Source organism: Dromiciops gliroides, chromosome 3 (genome assembly GCF_019393635.1).
Source record: "Dromiciops gliroides isolate mDroGli1 chromosome 3, mDroGli1.pri, whole genome shotgun sequence".
In the NCBI taxonomy this organism is placed as follows: domain Eukaryota; kingdom Metazoa; phylum Chordata; class Mammalia; order Microbiotheria; family Microbiotheriidae; genus Dromiciops; species Dromiciops gliroides.
Window position 1 is genome coordinate 410568433 of NC_057863.1, and position 23418 is coordinate 410591850.

Consider the following 23418-nt stretch of genomic DNA (forward strand, 5'->3'; position numbering starts at 1 on the left):
AATGCTCTATATTACCCAAATTTGTTATTCTTAGCACAAATCTCAACACATTAAAAAAAATCAGTTTCTCATGCTTGAGTGAGTTTGAATCACTTGAAAGAAAACAATATACAATAGAGCTTTGCTCTAATGCTACCTTAAAGGGGCCCTGTTGTATAAAGTGAGAAAAAAGTCATTTTAGAATTTTAGGAACTAAATTAAATACAGTTTAATTGAATAAGCAAATATTAAGTACCTACAGTATTCTAGGAACTGTGTTGCCACTGGTGATATGGAGAGAAAAACAAAATAGTGGAGAGAGAAAGAGAGAAAGAGGGAGAGGGAGCGGGGTGGGGGGGGAAAGAGAGAGAGAGAGAGAGAGAGCACGTACATTCTATTACTGAGGGAATGAAATTAAGTGAAATTAAGGCTTATCTAAGAGAAACCTACTTTATACCAAATTCTGCTTAGTAGTAAAGAGTGCTGTAGATTGAGGTTCAGAATATTTCGTGATATATCATAGATGCTTCTTTAAAGGACACTGTGAAAGTAAAGAACTCTTTGATATTAATTTGCAAGGATCATAAAACATTTTCAGTGATAACATCTGAATAAAGATTAAAGTAAATATAATTTCTGTTATGTATATCATCAATATTATTATTATTATACCTTCCTTTTCATCACCATACCCAAATGCTTATGGACTAACTTTGTTAGAATTTTCTCCAAATATACTTTGTTATTTTTTTAAACTTCCTCATGAGATAGCAGGGAATGGATCTTATTCCCTTTTTTCCTTACATTATTTTTTCAAGAACATTCATTTCTTTTTTAAAATTTAATTTAATTTAATCTCTTTATTTTTTGCATGGGGCAGTGAGGGCCAAGTGACTTGCCCAGGGTCACACAGTCAGTAAGTATCAAGTATCCAAGGCTGGATTTGAACTCAGGTCCTCCTGAATCCAGGGCTGGTGCTTTATCTACTACACCACCTAGCTGCCCCCACATTCATTTCTTTAAAGCAAGGAATGTTTAGACACCAAGATTGAGGTTCAAGAATAAAGATTACTTTTTCCTGGTGTAATCAAAGAGATGTTAAGCCATATTGAATGTCATTTCTGTATATTATTTTACAAATTGACTTTTTAAAGTTTGGCCCTGTTAATAGTACAAAATCAAAAACTAGTTTAAAATTATTCTTCTTTTGCATTTGATGATTGAATGTAAAATTTAGCAAAAGCAAGTTCTAAAAGTGGTGACCATAGATAAAATGCTACCAAAGCTGAAAAAAAGCAATGAATTTTTGGAGCTTATACTTAAAGGACTTAATGAATATTTGGAAAAGAAGCGTCTGTTCTTCCCAAGATTCTTTTTCCTATCCAATGATGAACTTCTTGAGATTCTGTCAGAGACAAAGGATCCTACTAGGTAAGTAGTTTTCATGAAGTGCATGTAATGATTGATATTCAAGTTAATAAAATAATTTGGCTTTAAAGTACACAGCAAACTCCATGATTTAAAAAAAATTTTTTTGTCATCTACTATGATACTAAACTTTAAAAAGTCATTTTAATGGAAATAACATAGATTATTAGATTTTAATTAAATCATTAACTTTGCTAAAAAAGTGTCACTTTTGGAATTTCTAATTTTGTCACATATTTTCACACGGACTCATAAAATATATATCTTGTTTCTAAAACTTTGAAGTGGGCATATGGATAATTAAGATTAAAACAACAAATTTCCAGCTGAATTTTATACTTTGCTTGACTGATTTTATAGACATATGTTTGTGTATCCATCTAAAAGATGCTTTGATGGAGCTGTAATCTCATCCAAGTTGGTGCTTCCTCCAGAGGTTTCTACCTCAAACCCACCCATATTTTCTTAACCAAGGGGGGAATTCTTGTTTGTGTCTGCTCTAAGTCCCCCAAGAGGATTTACAGATCTAAAAGACATATTAACTTAACTCTTAGTTATACATCAAAGTGAGGGACGCTAGGCTATATCTCCATTAGAGCAAGTAAACTGGAAAATATGCCCCTCCCTCCAAACAGTTGATTCAACTCTAATACAGTGTGAAGGACTTTAATGATTTCTGGTTTATGATCAAGTTCACATCTTTTCATTTGTGGCATCTTTTTTTTTTTTTTTTTTGGCCAGGCAATGAGGGTTAAGTGACTTTCCCAGGGTCACACAGCTAGTAAGCGTCAAGTTTCTAAGACCAGATTTGATCTCAGGTCTTCCTGAATCCAGGACCAGTGCTTTATTCACTGTGCCATCTAACTGCCCCCGTGGCATCTTTTTCTATGGAAGACCTTGGTTTTGTGTGTGAATATTTAAAGGCCTACCTGAGTTTAACCTGTTTGTTTATTTCTTTCCTACAGGGTACAACCTCACTTGAAAAAATGTTTTGAAGGAATTGCCAGGGTAGAATTCACTGAAAATTTAGACATAACTCACATGAAGAGTAGTGAAGGAGAAGTCGTGGAGCTTGTAGATACAATTTCAACAGTCAAAGCTAGAGGTCAAGTGGAAAAGTGGTTGGTTGAATTGGAGAGAGCTATGCTAAAATCTCTTCATAAGGTAAAATTCTCTGCTTTCTTCTTGACTTTCTAATAAAGCAATATATGACATTAATATTATTAATGAGTTAATAATAAAATGCATCATTCCATTATTCAGTGATTGGTAGATACTTGCCCAATGAATGATAATTCAAAATGCCATGTAGAAGGAACACTTTTTCAAGCTTCATAAAGCTATGTATGTATGTATATTTGCACAATGGAAGGACAGGAAAAAAGGAGAAGACGCAGAATAATTTAAAGTTGAAGTTTACATTTTGGATTTACTTTACTTTGGAGTTTAACATTTGAATTTGAGTTTTAAGCATCTTCAGTCTAGGTGAAAATAATTAAGTTGTTACTATAAGTCTGGCTTTTTACCCAAGTCTCTCCTCCAGTAGACTGGAGGTGTATTTGGACAATCTATCATAGATGAGTAAATGCCATTTTTCCTCCTCCTTTTAAATAAAGTAATTTGCTGCCAGGTATTCCTATATCCAGTCTAACATTTTCCCTGACAAAGTACATTCTATCTGTAGAAGCTTCTTCTGGAGTCTGTGGTTGCTCTTTCAAAGTAAATCAAAAGAGCAATGAATGGAGATGTTACAATTATTTAAGAATACTAGTTTTTCTCTTTTTTCTCAAAATATTTGGATATATATATGTAGGAGATTGTGAAATGTTCTTGCTCTACCATGATATATCCAAGGAGTTTTAATTTTATTTGTATGGACACTCTCTCTATTGACTCAGATCACAACCTTTCAAGAATTGCCATGGTTGAAAAATTCAGCATCAGGTGCAGACATAAGTGTATCTAGGCTGACCTAACAAATAGATATGTGATCTCTTCCTGGGCCTTTACATATAAACTGCCCAGCTTCTAAGACCTGCCAGAGTTTATGTTCCTATGACCCAGCCTTCTGAAAACCAAGGTCACCTCCATGGTATGATGAGACATTGGAGAAGGATTTTAAAAGAAACAGCAAAATAGGCAAAAGGAGAAATATGCAAAGAAATATAATGTGAAACAGAATATGTTTCTGTGTGAGTAGGCAATGTGCATGCATATCTCATTGTATTTCTCCTTATTCTCCAAAGATAATTACAAATGAATCAGTATTTAATTGTTAAACTGGAGTTCGTATTTTTGAATTTTCTGTGTCAATATATGCACTTCTGTTCCTAATAATCATAATTGATTATAAGACATTTAGTATAATATACTATCCAGAAAGTGAAATAATTTAAATAACAATGCTAGATTTCCAGTGCTACCTAATAGAAACCCATATACTCAGATGGGATAAGATTCCAATATGTGAAAATCCTGAGAGTATACAATTCTTGTTGGGACTTCCTCTAGACCTTTGCTGGAGTACCAGTAGGAACTGGTACTCCTAACAACTTCCTTCTAGAATGCTCTGACTTTTCTCTCTTCTTGTCATGTCTCTATTGTGCCATTCTGCCCCTTCAGCTTAAATCATCTGTTGATCAATTTCCTCTGCCTCATTCCTACTCTCTACTGCCCCTTCTTCGACTGCCTTCTGGCCCTTTGTAGTGTTCTTATTGTCTTTGCGTAGCCTTCTACCACCTATCAACTACAACATTCCACCTAGCCTAGAAATCTAAAATGGTAACAGGATTTTATCATCAAAAAGTTAGTGTTGATTACTGTCACATATTAAGTTGCCTGTCATCTTAGGATATTATATCTGGTGCCATTTTTTGGTTGAGGATTATAATTAACTAGAAAATATACCAGGTTCATGGTTCTAAGTCTGGAGTAATGGACCACTCAAAGCCTGAGGGTTAGGACATGCAATTTCTTTAATAAAACATATTTAGTAATACTCAAGTAAAAGCAGTCCACAAGGAGACTTAACGGGTGAAAATATCCTAAGGGAAGTTCTCTTGCGTTTCAGGAGTTCCTCATCAGAGTCCTAGAGCTTTCTTTATACACTCCTCACCCACAGGGTCCATAACTAGATTTGGATGTGGCAGGGACAAAGGAGTCAGGAGTTGAATTAATTTGGGCAAAATATTTCATGGAGATTGATAATGCCATCGGTAATGTGTCACAACATTTAATATTCCTGCTACCTTCATATATTTTGAAGATTAAGTTTTATTCATGAAACCACATTGCACAGTGATTTCAGAAATAGTGTTTTTTTTTTAAAAAGTTGTCTCACTTTAATAACTTAGTATTTAGTATTAAATTTTACTAACTAACCTTGTTCAAATATAATGCAAGGTGATTGAACTGTAGTGTTTTCTTTTTTGATCAGGTAATTAGAGAAGCAATTGCTGCCTATCCCCAAAATGAACGAATTAAATGGGTAAGGGAATGGCCTGGACAAACAGTTCTTTGTGTGTCTCAGATCTTTTGGACATCTGAAGTACAGATGGCTATTAAGAATGGGCTACAGGTAAGTATTCTTTATTACATGTGAAAAAAGTAATTAGATCAATGGACATGTATGTGGGGGACCAACAGTGACCCTGCAGATTCAGCAAGGTAAGGAATAATGAGTACTGAGAGGAATGTGCTGGGGAGAGGGGTATGGAGGGAAAAAGTGTGCTAGCATGGAGGGAGGCTTCTAGCAGTGGCATTTGACCTTGATGGCCTCCCTTCTGGTTGTGTTAGTTGTGTCAGTGACTGTTAATCTTTTCATCAGTAATGTCAATCTGGATATTGCCTTTCAGTTGAGAATGTCTAGTATAAACCATGGAATTTTGAAGCAATTTATAATGGTGTCAAAGCACTAGGAACTCTAATAACCACAAAAGAATGAAATATTTATTCTAGGAATACATTCCCTGGGAGGCAGTGTGGTATTTATGGGATAAAAGCCTGTCATTGCTATCAGGAAGCCCTCAGTTCAAATCCTGCCTCTGATATATACTATATCAGTGAGGTGTTTTAGTGGATCAAGTGAAGTTCCTAGAGTCAGAAAGAGCTAAGTTGAAATCTAGCCTCAGACATTTACTAGCTCTGTGACCTTGGGAAAGTCCTTTCACCTTTGTTTGCCTTTTTCCTTAACTGTCAAATGGAAATAATAATAGCACCTGCCTCCCAGGGTTGTTTTGAGGATCAAATGAGATAATATTTTACAATGCCTAGCACATATTAGGAGCTATGTAAATGTGAGCTATAATTATAAGCATCTCATTGTCATCATTGTCATCCAAAGATGTAGGTAAGCAACTATAACTTATAGCCTTAAAGTCTGATTGACCGATTGAATAGTGACTTGGCCACAGTCACAAGGTTAACAACAACAACAATCTGTGGAGTGAGTTTCCCTCCTGGAAGGCCCTTACACTAGTGAAATAATTTAGCCTATTCTTCTCACCCTCATATAATATATTATTGAGATGGATTAATATCTAAATAAATGGGTGTGGCTAGCCCCCTCCTCTCACATTGCTAACAGTTCTTCTTTACACGGTACTCACATAAAAACTGCCTTTTGATTTGTGTTCTTCTCCTTACCTTGCCTTCCTAGGCCTCAGAACCACAAATGCTAGAGACCTGGTGGTTGTCAACAAGCATTAATTAAGCACCTATTATGTGCCAGGCAGTGTGCTAAGCACTGATGGTGTTTATGATTCTGTTTCCTAGATTTAGGTTCTGAAATGTGCATAGGAGGAAAAACTCTTGGCTCAGAAGACTTGGGTCTGAATTGCTTTCTGATGCTTGCTAGTTGTGTAACCTTGGGCAAGTCACTTCTGTGATCTTTCATTGCTTTATCTGTAAAGTAAAAGCATTGGATTAAATGTTTTCTCTGGTCCCTTCTAGCTTCTGTCATTCTGATTCAGTGACTCCTTTGCTTAGAAAGTGTCTGCAGTTGTTATTGCTGCATGCCATTTTAGTTCTTCTCTTCTTAGTGTGTCTCAGGAGTTCACCACCATGTCATTGGAAGTGGTGCTTTGGAAAGCCTCTGGGGCCTTTCTTTTTTGTCTACACTACTGGTGACTCCATGACTGGCTATGCTTAGGTTAATTTTTAAATGCTTTTTAAAGATAACTAAATTCCTTGATTCTGTATTTGCAAAACAAACTTTTGATAAGTAATATGTGTTTTGGTCTATGATATTTCTCACTATCCTGTGATAAACTGGTATTCTGGTACAAACCATTTTAGTGAGTTTGAGTGCCATGTACTATTTTTTTCCCAAGGCCCAACTCTAGAATGAGCTGATCATTAAGGGTTGGGTCAGTATAACTGAGAAACAAGATCCAAAGTTTTTAGTGAGTTCAAGAAAATACAGGAAACTTGGAGTCTTTCCAACATCACTTTATTTAGTGTTACCATAAAACTAATGGAATAATTTGTCGTTTGCATTATATAATAATAAGCACAAGTGAATAGAATGTTTATTGAATAGAATAAATGAACAGAATTGGTATGTTGATGGCATGGTAGCTGGGGCACTGAACTTTGAATTTGGAGGACTTGAATTTTAATCCTGCCCTAGATGCTTGCTCTCTTGGCCACATGGTCAAGGCACTTAGCCACTCTCAACCTCACTTTCCTCATTTATAAAATGGGGATAATAACATATACATGCAAAGTACTATAAAAATGTTAGCTTATTATTAGTTATCATTTTTTTAATTTTAAGAAGTATTATACTGAATAACTGTCTTCCTGCTTCCTTTATTATCTTTCAGGCTCTTGAGGCATACCTAAATCAGAATTCTAGGCAGATTGATGACATTGTTACCTTAGTTCGTGGAAAACTCTCCAAACAGAATCGAGTGACTCTAGGAGCACTGGTTGTGCTGGATGTCCATGCTAGAGATGTTCTTGCAACTCTCGTGAAAAAGAAAGTCAGTGATGAGAGTGACTTTGAGTGGTTAAGTCAGCTTAGGTACTACTGGATTGTAAGTAATATCAATGAATCTCATTATAAAGTAATTTTAGTTCATAGCTTTTCAATTTATGCCTGCCTGCTGACATAGAGAATAGTCTCACTAATGCAGATATTTTTGCTGATGATAGAATACATCCAACCAATCATTTGGCAGAGAGCAGATTAAAGTAACCAATAACTATTTATAATACATAGTTTTAAAATAAAAGCTATTCTTTTAATTGTTCTTACCTGCCCTTTGTGCTTGCTGAATCTACAAAGAGTTAGAATTAGTCCAGCTTGAAATTGGATTTTGCAAGTTCTAATATACAGGGTATCCCAGTGATCTTAAATTTTCTAATTTAAGTTTTAAACTTTCTAGAACATCCCGTATTTATGTGGCACCTGGGGCATCCCTCTTCTCACATATGAGAACCCCAGACAGGGTGTGTACTACTCTGTGTTTTAAGTAAGCTCTGAGTGTGCATCAGAAGACACAATCAGTTCAAAGCAAAATCATTTAATGGAAAAGTATATTTTAAAATAGCAATAACTAGATGGAGTGCCATATGCCTATGATCCCAGGAGCTCTTAGCAGTGGTGGGTTATGCCCATTGAGTGCACACACTAGGTTCAGCATCAGTATGATGAGATCCTGGGAGCAAGGGGTTACAAGGTTGTATAAGAAATGGTGAAAATACAGCCCAGGGCAGCTAGGTGGTGCAGTGGATAGAGTACTGGCCCTGGATTCAGGAGGACCTGAGTTCAAATCCGGCCTCAGACACTTGACACTTACTAGCTTATGACCTTGGGTAAGTCACTTAACCCTCATTGCCCAACAAAAAAATAAATTAAAAATAAGAAAATACAGCCCAGTTTGGAAATGGAGCTGGTCAAAATTCTTGTGCTGATCAATAGTGGGATTTCCCATGAGTAGACCCTGCACTTCCTGTGTGGGTAAAATGGGGAGACTTAGTCTTTTTTAAGGGAGGGAAACCAATAGAACATTTTCTCCATAAGCCTGGGGTTCACTATTTGGTAATGTCATCAAGATGCTCCCATTGAGCTTGTTCTCTACTTCTCTCATATGGTGTATATACTCTACCAAGCAGCTGCTCTTGAGATTTTGTGATCATTGCTAGGTACTGCTTCACTGGGCATTACTCTCCTGGGCATAGAGTAATAATTCTCCCTGTACCAACTTTTGGATTTCAGTTGAGAGTCCTTAGCTGGGGTACTGTCTCATCTCCTTAAGAGTAAGAATGGGCTCTACTATCTTTCTTTTACCTTAGAATCCAGAGGTTTATGCCTCAGTTCTTTAAGTGAGGAAAAGTGGCCACATTTTCCACCTTTGGATTTACTTCCTTTTCCTCCTCTCCCAGTTTGGAAGTTGTGTGTCTTTTCCAAGCTTCTGTCAGACTTAGGGATAGACAGACCCCTTTGACTTTCATCAGTTCCTGATTATCCACCTGAAAAATCATTTTTAAGAGTGACCTTTCCACAAAATTCTATGGGAGGGGACGGCTAGGTGGCGCAGTGGATAAGCACCGGCCCTGGATTCAGGAGTACCTGAGTTCAAATCCGGCCTCAGACACTTGACAATTACTAGCTGTGTGACCCTGGGCAAGTCACTTAACTCCCATTGCCCCGCCAAAAAACAAAACAAAAACAAAACAAAAAACAAAAAACAAAATTCTATGGGAAGTTGGTCTGAGATCCCCTAAATTTTCCTCACCTCCCAAGATCTATTTGTCTCCAAATGTAAGGGAAAGGATTAGGTGAGAACAAAAAAATTAGATATCCCATCATTTTTTTTTAATCAATCCTTTCTTCCAAATTCCTTTATTTAATATGAATATGTATTTAGCAAAAAGCTACTTGGCATGTCCTCTATTGTAAGCAATGTAAGCATGAGTAATAATAAGAATAAAAGAATACCTTACATTTGTGTAGTTTCACACTTTACTCTTTCACACACCCCATATCTCATTTGTTCTTGCAAGGTTACTATTTCATTATTTTTATTCCTTAGTTAAAGAAAGTTTTCTGCATAGCAAGTATATAGTCATAATTTTTTAGAAATATTTATATTCAAATTATCATTCAGTTATCTGTTTTGCTTATTAGGAGGAAATTGAGAATCGTTAGCTCTACAAGTAGTTAATATGTATGTTGGTACCTTCTTTTAGTAGAAATATGCATTGATATATTGAATATATCCAGAGGTATTCTCAAATATTTATATTGGACAGTGGTGACATTTATCGTAGATCAAGATATCTGCCTAGATTCTGGGCAACAAGTGAGTGTGACCACATTCTATATAGCTATAGATTTCATGTTTTTTATTTAAGTTACTGAGTTTCAATAGGCCTAGTTCAAAGCCTTTATTTCCAATGATTTATAAAGATTATATCGTAGAAAACATTTTTAATATTATAAAGATTTTACCATTTCAGGAGTTAGAGCAGAAATAATTATTTCTCGCCAGATATCTCTATGTATATATGTTATGTATATACACATACGCATGTGAACATATGAAGAACATATATGCACACAATGTATATGTATTGTGTATACCTATTATTCTCTTTATTATATATGATATACATATATGCTTGTGTGTCTGTATCACCCACATGTGTTTATGCATATATACAAACACACATATAAACATGCACATACATATACACATACATATATGTTCTCTGTAGTTGGCATGCCAGTGTCTGCTTTTATGTAGCTCAGATGTGATTATACTCTAATATAGAAATAATGTCTATGAATGCAGAAATAGATATTTACATAATAAAAGATAGCTCATAGCTGTGATATAATGGAAAGAACACTGGACTTGAGAGCTCAAAAAATGAAAAGAGTTTAAAAAGGATGAAGTAAAAGAGAAGAAAAAGGAATCAAAGGAATTAGAATAGGGAAGGAGGAAACAAAACTATCACTCTTTGCAGATATGATGGTATACTTAGAGAATCCTAGAGAATCAACTAAAAAAAAACTACTTGAAAAAGGATGAAGTAAAATATGAGTTAAAAAAAAGCTTAAAAATATAATTAAAAGTTTTAAAAAAACGGAAAGCCAAGGTACCCAGATTTTCTCCTGACCCAGCCATTTCCCATTCCTCTTTGTGTTAAAATGATCAGACTTCTCAGTTTCCTCATTTTCAGAATGAGAATAAGAATGATAGACTACATCAAAGGTTCTTAATCTAGGATATATAAATTTGTATTGGAAAATATTTTGATAACTGTATTTCAATATAATTAGTTTCCTATGTGTACTTAAAAACATTATTTTGAAAAGGAGTCCATCCATAGGCATCATCAGACCTCCATGACATAAAATAAAGCTAAGAATTTCTATACTAGATCATTGTTAAAAGTCCCTTCCAGTTCTAAAAAACATTGATTCTGTGAAAAAAAACAAAACAGTACCAAAACACCTCTGGCACTAAATCTTGACCAACTACTAGGATCCAATGGAGATGAACAGTTTTAAAAACCAGATGGTACATGGCTGCCCAGGCTCTGCCAGGCCATCAAAAGACACTCATTGCCATCAATGTGCAATTTATTTTTTAATTACTACCTGTTTGCCCAATGGAGAGAGGGAGGAAAAATGATTATTAGAGTAGTAAAGTTGTTGTGAAGCTCAAATGAAAAAGCTGTCCTCATTGTTCTAATGACATTATGTGAGACAGACTTATTTGCCAATTGTGATGTTTCCACTGGGCCAACTCTATACTAAACCCTTCCATTCCCTCCATCCTGCCTCCCACCCCAATCCTCACTCAACTGCTGCATTGGCTTCTCTTTCATAATTCCTGCCCATTCTTCCTCCAATTTTGTTGGTATCAATGAATCATAGCCATAATCAGCAAAGCTCTCTAGTTATTTTCTCCAGGTTGTTTTCTCCTTCTGGTCCTGTTAATTACTGGTAATCACAGACCAGCACTGGTGACATTACCACATATCAAATTAATCCCTCCTTCATCCCTCAATCAGTAGCTCAGATAATGCTGCAGCTTTTTGCCACTTTTTAGGCTCTCCAAATGGGAAGACTAGAGTGGAGGGCTTTGATCATAGGGTACTACAGTGAAAATAACTCCAGAAAAAAGTGACCCACAGAATTAGTTATGCTATGGAAAACTCTCCTGTCCTTTACCCTTTCCTCTACTCTTTTTCCCCCTTCTATCCTCCCTTTTTCCTTTTTATTTAAGTGTTTTGCATCTATCTTGCCCTAACTTCAAGGGTTCCTCACCATCCTGGTCCTGCTCTGGCGACCTGTTCCATTTTCTGGCTTGTTCTGGTTTGTCAACTCAGAGGCATCTGTATCCCAGAGATATACCATATTAATATCAGTTTGGTGAGGATACCTAATTGGTTTAGCCTATTGCAACTCAGAACTCCTGAGTCCAAGAGATCCTTAGCCTCACAGTCTCCCCAGTAGCAGGGATTACAGACATATACCACAAAATCCAACTGCTAAAGAACTGTCAAGGCCCTTCTGAAAGCACATAAAAGCAGCTCATCCACTTCCTAGGAGCATAGAAAAAAAAAGTCATTATGTATGCAGAGTACTGCTTGGGGTATCTGGCCCAGTGAAAACTGTTTAAAGATGCTTACCTCTCTGAAACATTTTATTTCCCTAACCAACGTAGTCTTCATCATATTCTACCTATCTGAGAATTTGTTCCCTTGATCACACTCTGCATCACAGAAAATAGCTCCATTGGTTAAAATAGAGAACATTCTCTAGGGACTCAGGGATACTTTAAAAATTAATATTTTATTTTTCCCCGATTACATACAAAAAACAATGTTAACATTCATTTTAAAAAATGAATTCCAAATTCTCTTAGTCTCTCTCCTTCCCTTTCTTTGAGAAAGCAAGCAATTTAATATATGTTATACATGTATAGCCATATGAAACATATTTCCATGTTATTCATGTTGTAAAAAACACAAACATGAAAAAAACAAGAAAATAAAGAAAAAGTATGCTTTGATATGCATTAAGAATTCATTAGTAGGTGGCAGCTAGGTGGCACAGTGGATAAAGCACTGTCCCTGGATTCAGGAGGATCTGAGTTCAAATCTGGCCTCAGACACTTGACACTAGCTGTGTGACCTCGGGCAAGTCACTTAACCCTCATTGTCCTGCCAAAAAAAAAAAAAAGAATCCATTAGTAGGGGCAGCTAAGTGGTACAGTAGATAAAGGACCAGCCTTGGATTCAGAAGAACCTGAGTTCAAATCCAGTCTCAGACACTTGACACTTACTAACTGTGTGACCCTGGGCAAGTCACTTAACCCTCATTGGCCCACATAAATAAATAAATGAATGAATGAATGAATGAATGAATGAATAATCCATTAGTAGTGGATAAGGTGGCAGCTTTGGATTCAGGAGAACCTGAGTTCAAATCCGGTCTCAGACACTTGACACTTACTAGCTGTGTGATCCTGGGCAAATCACTTAACCCCCACTGCCCCACAAAAAAAGACTCCATTAGTTCTTTCTCTAGAGATGGATAGCATTTTCCATCATAAGTCCTTTAGAACTGTCTTAGATCATTGTATTGCTGAAAAGAGATAAATCATTCATAGTTGATCATACAGCATTGCTTTTAAAATATACAGTGTTATCCTGTTACTGTTCACTTTACCATATATCAGTTCATGTAAATCTTTCTAGGTTTTTCTGAAAGCATCCTGCTTGTCATTTTTTATAGCACAATAATATTATATCACAATCATATACAACTTGTTGAAGCCATTCCTCAGTTGAAGGATAGCCTCTCACTTTCCAATTCTTGGACAATACTAAAAGAATTGCTATAATATTTTTGTACATACATACATCCCTTTTCCTTTTTGTTTTTTCTCTTTGGGAAACAAACCCAGAAGTGGTATTCCCTGGTCAAAGGGTATTCATGGTTATAAAGCCCTTTCGGCATAGTTCCAAATTGCTCTACAGAATGGTACTATCAGTTCACAACTTGACCAACAGTATATTAGTATCTCAGTTTTCCCACATGACCTCCAACATTTTTCTATTTTCCCTTTCTTTCATGTTAGCCAATCTGATAGATGTGGGGTGTAACTCATAGTTGTTTTAATTTGCATCTCTCCAATCAATAGTAATTTAGAACATTTTTTATATGACTACAGATAGCTTTGATTACTTCATCTGAAAACTTCCTGTTCATATCCTTTGACCATTTATTAATTGAGAAAGGCTCTTATTTCTATAAATTTGACTCAGTTGTCTATATGTTTGAGAAGTGACATTTTTATCAGAGAAACTTGCTGTAAAATTTTTTCATTTAAGATTATTATGTATTTCCCTCCTGTTTATCCTATTTTCTCTCTCCTTTTACTCTATCCATTCTCAAAAGTGTTTTGCATCTGACTTTTCTTTTTTCTTTCTTTTCTTTTGTGGGGCAATGAGGGTTAAGTGGCTTGCCTAGGGTCACACAGCTAGTAAGTGTCAAGTACCTGAGGCCGAATTTAAACTCGGGTCCTCCTGAATCCAGGGCTGGTGCTTTATCCAGTGAGCAACCTAGCTGCCCCCTTGCATCTGACTTTTACCTCCCCCAATCTTCCCTCCCTTCTTTCTGAACCTCCCCTGTATCTCCTTCCCCTGCTACTTTTCTGTACAGTAAGATAGATTTCTATACCCAACTAAGCATGTATGTTATTCCTTCTTTGAACCATTTCTTATACAAGTAGAATTCACTCATTCTCCCTCATCTTCCCCCATCTTCCCCCCCCACTGTAAAAGCTCCTTTGTACCTCTTTTATGTCAAATAATGTACCCCATTCTACATCTCCCCTTCCCCTTTTCCCAGTACATTGTATTTCTCACTCTTTAATTTTTTTAGATAATCATCTCATCATCTTTACCTCACACTCATGCCCTCTGTCCATGGATATCCCTCTTTAGTGCCCTAATAATAAGAAAGTTTTTCAGAGTTATAAATATCATTTTCCCTTGTAAGAATGTAAACAGTTTGACCTTATTAAATCTCTTATGATTTCTCTTTCCTGTTTACCTTTTTATGCTTCTCTTAAGTCTTATTTGAAAGTCATATTTTCTGTTTTGCTCTGGTCTTTTCATCAAGACTGCTTGAAAGTACTCCATTTCATTGAATCTCCATTTTCCTTTGAAGGATTATACTCAGTTTTCTGGGTAGGTGATTCTTATTTTTAATTCTAGTTCTTTTGCCCTCCAGAATACCATATTCCAAGCCCTCTGATCCTTTAATGTAAAAATTGCTAAATCTCATGTTATCTCAACAGTGGCTCCATGATATTTGAATTGTTTCTTTTTGTCTGCTTGCAGTATTTTCTCTTTGAACTGGGAGTTCTGGAATTTGGCTATAATGTTCCTGGGGGTTTTCATTTTGGAATCTCTTTCAGGAGGTGAGCAGTGGATTATTTCTGTTTTACCTTTTGGTTCTAGGATATCAGGACAGTTTTCCTTGATAATTTCTTGAAAGATCATGTCTGGTCTCTTTTTGATCATGACTTTCAGGTAGTCCAATATTTCTTAAATTATGTCTTCTGACTCTATTTTCCAGGTCATTTGTTTTTCCAATGAAATATATATATTTCACATGTTATTCTATTTTTTCATCCTTTTAATTTTGTTTGATTGTTTCTTGATGTCTCACAAAGTCATCAGCTTTTTTTCTTCCCTCCCTATGAAATCCAGCAATTCAATATAAGTCATCCATGTGCAGTTTGTAAAAGAAAATAGACAAACTACCTTTAGAAAGAGGAGCTAATAAATAAAATTATACTTCAATCTGTATTCAGATACTATCAGTTCTATCTCTGTTGATGATTTGCATTTTTTATACATCCTTCTGATAGCATTCTGCTCAACATTTCTTTTATAGTTACTATTGATAGTTACTTCACCCTATCCCTCCTCAAGTGTTTTGTTTCTTGCCACCCCCTCCCCCAATCTGCTCTTCCTTCCATTGCCTCTCCCCCTCCCCTTATCCCCTTACCCTCCCACTTTCCCACAGAGCAAAATATATTACTATCCCCTCTTGAGTGTGTCTGTTATTCCTTCTTTTGAGACAATTCTGATGAGAGTTACGCTCACTCACTCCCCTGCTCCTGCTCCTTCCCCATCTTCCCCTCCATTCCATAAGCTTTTTCTTATTTCTTTTATGTGAACTATTTTCCCCCAATCTGCCTATCACTTTCCCTTCCTTCCAGTGCATTCCTCTTACCCCTTAACTTTATTTTGAAGATGTCATCATGGGTCAGCTAGGTGACACAGTGGACAAAGCACCAGCCCTGGACCCAGGGGGCCCCAAGCCCACATCTGGCCCCAGGCATAAGCCACCCCACCCCGCCTTCTCCACAAAAAACAAGGATAAACAAAAATAAATGCTTTACAGATATCATCCCTTCATATTCAATTCACACCTGTGCCCTCTAAGTATATTCCTTTCAGCTGCCCTAATACTGAGAAAGATCTTATGAGTTAGGCATATTATCTTCCCATGTAGGAATGTAAACAGTTTAATCTTTTAATATCCCTCATGATTTCTTTTTCCTGTTTACTTTTTTATGCTTTTCTAGGGTTTTGTATTTGAAAGTCAAATGTTCTATTCACTTCAGGTCTTTTCATCACAATGCCTGAAAGTCCTCTTTTTCATTGAAGTCCCATTTTTTGCCCTGAAAGAATTTTCAGTTTTTCTGGGTATGTGATTCTTGGCTATAGTCCCAGTTCCTTTGCCCTCTAGAATATCATATTCCATGCCCTCTGGTCCTTTAATGTAGATGCTGCTAGATCTTATTTTATCCTTACTGTAGCTCCACAGTATTTGAATTCCTTTTTCCTAGCTGCTTGCAATATTTTCTCCTTGACCTGGGAGCTCTGGAATTTGGCTATAATATTCCTGGAGGTTTTCCTTTTGGAATCTCTTTCAGGAGGTGATTGGTAGATTCTTTCAATTTCTATTTTACCTCCTGCTTCTAGAATATCAGGACATTTTTTCCTGATAATTTCTTGGAAGATGATGTCTAGGCTCTTTTTTTGATCATGGCTTTCATGTAGTCCAGTGATTTTCACATTATCTCTCCTGGATCTATTTTCCAGGTCAACTGTTTTTCCAAGGAGATATTTCATATTGCCCTCTATTTTTTTTTTATTCATTTGGATTTGCTTTATTGTGTCTTGGTTTCTCATAAGGTCACTAGCTTCCATTTGTTCAATCCTAATTCTTAGGCAATTCTTTTCATCAGACAGCATTTCTATCTCCTTTCCCATTTGGCTTTTCAAACTGTTGACTTTTTTCTCATGACTTTCCTATATTGCTCTCATTTCTCTTTCCATTCTTTCCTCCATCTCTCTAAATCTTCCTTCTATCTCTCCTACTTTCTCTTCAAAGTCCCTTTTGAGTGCTTCCATGGCCTGAGACCAATTCATATTTTTCTTGAAAGCTTTGCATATTGGAGTTTTGACTTTGTTATTATCTTCTTCTTCTGAGGGTGTATTCTGGTCTTCCTTTTCCCCAAAGTAGTTTTCTATTGTCTGCTGCTTTCTCTGCCTGCTCATCTTGGCTGCCTATTTATTGGCTTTTTTAACTCATTCTTAAAGTGTGGCACTGCTTCCAGGACACACTGTTCTGAGCTACAGTGTGGTCCAGGGGGATGATTGGGCTTCTTCTCAGCCTGCCTGGCCTGTGAGTAACCACAGCCGCTTTCTCTTTAACTCGGAAACAGAAGTCTGATTGAAATCTGATTCTCTATGGTCAACAGCTTGGCATGCCTGTGCCTTCCCCCCCCCACTGGGCCTCTACCACTTGATTCAGCCCACTGGTTCAGAACCAGGGCGCTTCGCCCCAACGCCATCAGAGACTGTAGCTGCTTCACCCTGGCCTACCGCCAAACCCCCTCACCAGTCTGTGAGCCAAGCCTCAGAAGAAGCCGCTGATGCTGAAGACTCCAAAGTGCTGGAAGTCTGTTCCTGGCTAGGTCTGGACCACACGATGAGCTGCTCAGCCTAATCAGCAGGTGATCTCAATTGCCATTTTTTGCTGAAAAATAGTCTCACTCTGTTCTTATGTGCATTAGGCTGCTCTGGGTTTTTTTTATGGCATTATTTGGCAGTGAATGGATGGGTTTATTTGGAGCTTGTGGGAGTCACAGCTTTACTTGATTTTTCAAATCCTTTTTGGGTTCTTCCATGGCCTGAGACCAATTCATATTTTACTGGGGACCTGGATGTAACAGTTTTGACTTAGTTGTCTTCTGAGTTTGTGATCTTCCCTGTCACTGTAGTAACTTTCTATATAGTCAGGATCTTTTTCTGCTGTTTGCTCATTTTTTCCAGCCATTATTTTTTATTTTTTACTTTATGCCAATATAGTGCTCTGCCTCCAGAATGGAGCAGGTATTGTCCCAAACTTTAGGGTTTTTTGTGCAGCTCTTTTCAGGGATAATTCTGCAGACCTATACGTTTTCAGTTCTTTCAGTGTAGTATGATCTAGGGACAAGTGTGTTTACTATTTTCCTGGCCTGTGCTCTGGTCTGTGAGGGAGCACATGTCCTCTTTTCTGCCCTGGAGCTCTGACCAGGGTCCCAACTCCCCTGTGGCCACAAGCTCTTGTGTGATAGTGTTCCTCCTCACCCTGGGACTGAGAATCAGATCTCAGTATGGGCAGTGTAACAGAGTCCTGACTCTGGTGCCAGCAATGGGACCTCAGTAACATCTTTCTGACCAGTTTTCTGACCCACCTTTACTGTCTGTGGGCTGAAATGTCCAGAAACCACCACTATTAACACTAATTCAGTTGCCCCCATGGCTTACTGCTGGTTTGCTGGGGCATGGTCTGGGCTGTATCCTACTTTCACTCTGGTTCAACATTCCTTTCCTGCTGACCTTCTAAGTTGTCTTGGGCTAAAATAATTGTTTCTCCTTATCCTTTTGTGGATTTTGCTGCTCCATAATTTGTTTTGAAGCATTATTTAAAATTGTTTGGAGAGGTTTTGGAGAGCTCAGGCAAGGCCCTGCCTTTTCTCTGCCATCTTGATGCCATACCCCTAAAATTGACATTTCTCACTATCTCCAGATCATTACCAGTTTTTGCATTCCTAGCACTAATGTTATGGAATTGTGCCATGTTCTTAAAATTCATTCTCTATTACCTTTATGTCTCCTAGACTTCACTGTTGATAGATTCTCATCTCTCCAGGGCTAACTTACCCTGTTGTATTTTATTCCATGGAAGTCTACATTTTCTTCTGAACCCTGTAAAATCTGCCTTCCTAATATCTAGAATGCGTATCAATCTAAACTCAGCTTTTCTCTTTTCTATCACAAACTCCAGAAGGGAGTGGTCACTTTCTCCCAAAGTTTTTATCATTTCTAGTCCAGCCACTAGTTCCTGCCTATTGATAAGAATTGTATCCTATATAGAATTTCCCCTTGTTGTTTCCATCACCTTTTGAAGGATGAAATTTTTGATAAGCCAAGAAACCACAAGGTCTGCTTTTAGCAGAGGAAGATCACTCCAGAATTCTGAATAATAGAAATCCTCCATTGCTACTGCATTATACCTCTCTGCCAAGGCTATGATGTTTCGTGAACTCTTCATCTGTTTTCTTCTTCCAGTTGGTTAGCAGTATGCTCAGATGGCACAATCATTTATGTTTATCCTTCCATTGCTCATCCTCCAAATACTCTCCAGTCCACTTTTCCTGCCCAACCTGGGTTTCTTCACATGAATATAATTTCCTAATATATAGTGCTACTCTTTACTCCCTAGATTTTTCCTTTCCCTTTTGAATACAGTAAACCCATCCATTTACTTAACTCCACTCATGGTTTTCATCCCACAAAGTATCAGTGATAGAAGTGAGGTCTGATTTAGTTCTTTCCATTAGGACCACTTATTCCTCTTGCATGTTGCCTAAACTTTGGGCATTTGGGTATAGACATTTAAGGCCATGAATTTTACTAGTCCCTTCCTTGGATTTTGTCTCTTGTGTGGTTCTGGGTAGCTGAACAACTAATCTTTTCCCTTATTGTAGTTACTCTCTATAGTATGACAGCTTTCTTCCCTAGGTCTTTTCGGTCTAAAGCCTTCCTGATTAGATTCACAAATACACCAGCCTTTGTTAAGTTTATTCCAATTACCATCCTCAGCCAGAAGTTTGTCATTTGTAAACTTTAAGCTGTGGTTTAGAAATCTAAATCCCGTTCTTAGACAACTTTTTTTTTTTTCTAAGCCAGTGGTTCACTTCCCAAATCAGTATTTCTCTTCTTCATAATTTACTTTAAAAGGTCAGCAATGAGGAAAATACAATTTCTGTTCCTCTTCATTTTCTTGGGCAAATCTTTATAATTGCTGGTAATACTTTTTAGATTCCTTCTGACAATATTTTTAGTGCATATGTGAATCAACAAAAGTGACTCATTGTCATTTGTTTAAATAATTCTGTAGAGGTTCTCTGTTATATATTAAATGTGTGTCCTAGAAAGAACACTCCCTAAGGCTATTATCAAGTCAATAAATAGTTGTTTTCCTATCCTCTCAGCAAAAAAGCATTAAACACCAGCACTCTCCTCCTTTTCCTTTCTTGGATGGGTGGGTGACCTCTTACCTGACACATTTCTTGGCTGTACTTAATCATTCCTTGAAGGATAGCAGCTGCCCCCTTCTTAGAGCAAATAGCTCTCTTCTTTCCAGGAAGATCCCAAAATGTGTTTTTAGTTTCAATTGTGTAATTATAGTGTTCCTTCCCTTCATCCTTTCTAGGATTTTATTCCACTCCCCCAAACTTTCAATCTTCTACTTCAAATCCCTTGATTTATTTTTTTCCAGTGAAGCTCTGCTCCTCCTTCTGTTTTGTTTTCCCTATTTGTAAGTTGTCTTTTTTTAAAGATAACTTGCATATCCCAGATCTTTTGAAATCCAGAGTATTATTCCTTGAATCCTTTCACTTCTTCAGTGGAGGAGAAACCATTGTAGATAAAAGTCACTTGGCTGTGGCCAAGAGATAAACTTGGCACACCCAATGCCACCCTTCACCACCTCTCCCCCTTCTATACTGATTGAGAGTTAGCCTTATTTTATTAAATAACTTGAGTGGTCACATCTCACCTTCTAAAATCTTTGCAGCCTTTTATCACCTTTTAACAACTTTACAGCCACACTCTACTTCCTTTTCCTTTTCTCACAGTTTCTTATTTGTTTTACTACTTTGTTTCACTTACAATGACCTTTATTACTTTGCCCTACCTTATTTTATTTAACTTATCTACCTTATTTACCTGCCCTTGTCAACGACTTTCTTTTCCTTCTTTTTGAGTCCCTCTCTTCAAGTCCTTACTACTTAATCCCATTCTTCCTTAAGAATTAGCCCTTCTCTTCCTATAAACTCAAAATTTTATCAGCTTATTGTATTTTTTTGAGGACTGAAATCACAGGATAAATAAGATCATAAAAATGTGTTCACAATAAAGATACTCTAATTCGAAACAATGAATGACTTAGAAAGCTTTTGTGTTAGATACTCATTTTATTCCTCTACCTATATCTTATAACCCCACCAAGGGAAAATTGAGACATCATATATAGCTCAGCCTTCATTTTACAAGTGTGGAAATTGAGGCTTAGATAAGAGAACTAAGGCCATATAGATAATGACCAAGCTAGGACTATAACTGAGCTCCCTTTTTTTCCGGGGTAATGAGGGTTAAGTGACTTGCCCGAGGTCACTTAGCTAGGAAGTATCAAGTATCTGAGGCTGGATTTCAACTCAGGTTTTCCTGAATCCAGGGCCAGTGCTTTATCCACTGTGCCCTGGATTATTTGGTCGATGGGATTTTCATTTGACATGTCAGATTTCATTTTTACATTCTGTTGCTTCTGTTTACTTGCTTGATCCTAGGAGGAGCACTTGGAAACAAAGATGATCAATGCTGGTTTACGATATGGCTATGAATACCTAGGTAATACTCCTCGTCTGGTTATTACTCCACTTACAGATAGATGCTACAGGTAAATATATTAATTTGTAAAACCATTGAAACAATAAGTTTTTCCATGAACATAACTTGGATAGCTCCTTAGATTACAGACTGCTTCCAAAAGTACAAATCAGTTTTTAGAAGGCTACTTTGTCTTGTGATAAATACCATTTTGATTTGTCTTTTTCTTGGAATTTTTTTAGGATTCGAGTTTTGGGTCATTAGGACTTTCATTTTGAATATTGACATTTAAAACAGGATTCAATTATATATTCTGCATTATATTGAGTCTTGGTATAGATATTACAGTATATGTATTCCTGCCAGGTTAAATGTGAACTGATATTTTGTCTGTTAGTCTGTTTTTCATTGACCTGTAAAAGATTAGGAATTTCTTCCTCCTGATGTCACCACCTTTATTGCCATCCTTTCTCTGTCCCTGTCACTATCCAGATCTTGCTCTGATGTTGTTGTTGTATTAATGCTCTTACTGTTCTTGATATATTGCTGTTCTCATTGTTGGGTAGGGCCTTGGTCTTGGGGCAAACTCTCTGACTCTGTGGTTCTCCCAAGATACCTTCCCAATGATGTAGTTATGCCCCAGTTGCAGGTTAAGAAATGCCCTCAGCTCCAGACATAGACCTAGTCTCATTTGTATTTCAGGCAGACTTTCCAGACAAGACAGAACAGTGAGAATGTTCTACCTTTTGGGATGTTGAGATTGGGATCTTTATCTCTCGGTTTCTTGTTCTCTGGGGTAGAACTGAAATCGGAGTCCAGGGAAAGATTTAAATTTCTCTGTAAGAAGTGAGAGCTCTGAAGTCTTTTGGCAGGGGTGGGGGATACGTAGCAGGCGAAAATTATTTTCAAAGGATCTTCTTTAAGACTTCAATAAAGTTGAATCTATAAGTGAATCCATCTCTTGCAATTACACCTTAAGAAAGAAGGAACTTGGGATTCTTAGGGACTTCTGGTAAGCAATGCTGATGCTCTCCCTCTATTGATACCTTTAGTTAGCAAAGGTTCATTTCGCTGCTCCTACTAGGTAAGAGACTTCATTTTGTGGTTTTGAGCCTGGTTATAGATAGACATCCATAGCTTTGGGAAGAATTAGAGTAAGCAGGTCTCAGTATCAGGTTCTTAGGGATGCTTCTGAACCTAGGTTTGTAGATATTCTACATTAGTATTCTGCAGAAAAGGGATCTCTATCTTAGAGGACATAATTTCTTTGCCTGTGCCTGTGATTTTGTTGTTTTAGGGTTTTCTCTGTGAGGAACTTCCTTTACCAATGTTGATCAAAACGTTTTTTTGTTTATTTCTGTGTATCTATAATGGTAAAGAATTGCCTAGGAACATTAAGTGACTGGCCCAGAATCACACTGCCCTGCTGACTTTTCAGCTTTATTTCTTTTCAGATATGTGACTTTAAAAATCTTGCTCCAGACCTTCAGTGGCTAGGTGATCTCATCTATGTTGATATTCTCTCCAAAGATAGAAATCCCAACCCATCCATGGCTGACCATCCTGTGCAACTTATGTTCAGGTCCTTCCCTGTTCAAGAAAAGAACTGAAAGGGGCTGGATATAGTCAGCACTCAAAAAAAAAATCATAAAATGAAATTGATTATATGTTAATAGGCAGGACGTAACTCTTCACTGCTGTTGGAGTCATTCTTGAATTTGCTGTCTATGTAGTCCATTGATTTTTAAGAGCTAAGATGCAGTTAATATAAAACTTTAGAAGAATAAATGAAAATGAGAAAAAACATGGCAGAAATAAAAGTAACCTGACATATTAAAAAGTTATTGATGCTGAAAAATAGGAAATAGGAAATGGGAAGAAAAGATACTAACACTGATTAAACTGGCATTGAAAACTCTTCATAGCATGGCAACTATAATCTTAGATGACATCAAGAAGTCATAGCATCCAGGATAATGCTGCTCAGACTACACCTGAAGCACTGTTTTCAGTCTTAAGCACCAT

General features: G+C 37.0%; 1 protein-coding gene across 1 annotated transcript in view; it reads left to right on the forward strand.

Moving 5' to 3' along the window:
- DNAH7 (dynein axonemal heavy chain 7) overlaps positions 1-23418 on the forward strand; it is a 304763-nt gene that overhangs the window by 107575 nt on the left and 173770 nt on the right. The window contains exons 19-23 of the mRNA XM_043992176.1: positions 1217-1410; positions 2373-2571; positions 4844-4984; positions 7233-7445; positions 21354-21463. Coding sequence (XP_043848111.1) covers positions 1217-1410; positions 2373-2571; positions 4844-4984; positions 7233-7445; positions 21354-21463 — 857 coding nt within the window. The remainder of the gene's footprint in view (positions 1-1216; positions 1411-2372; positions 2572-4843; positions 4985-7232; positions 7446-21353; positions 21464-23418) is intronic.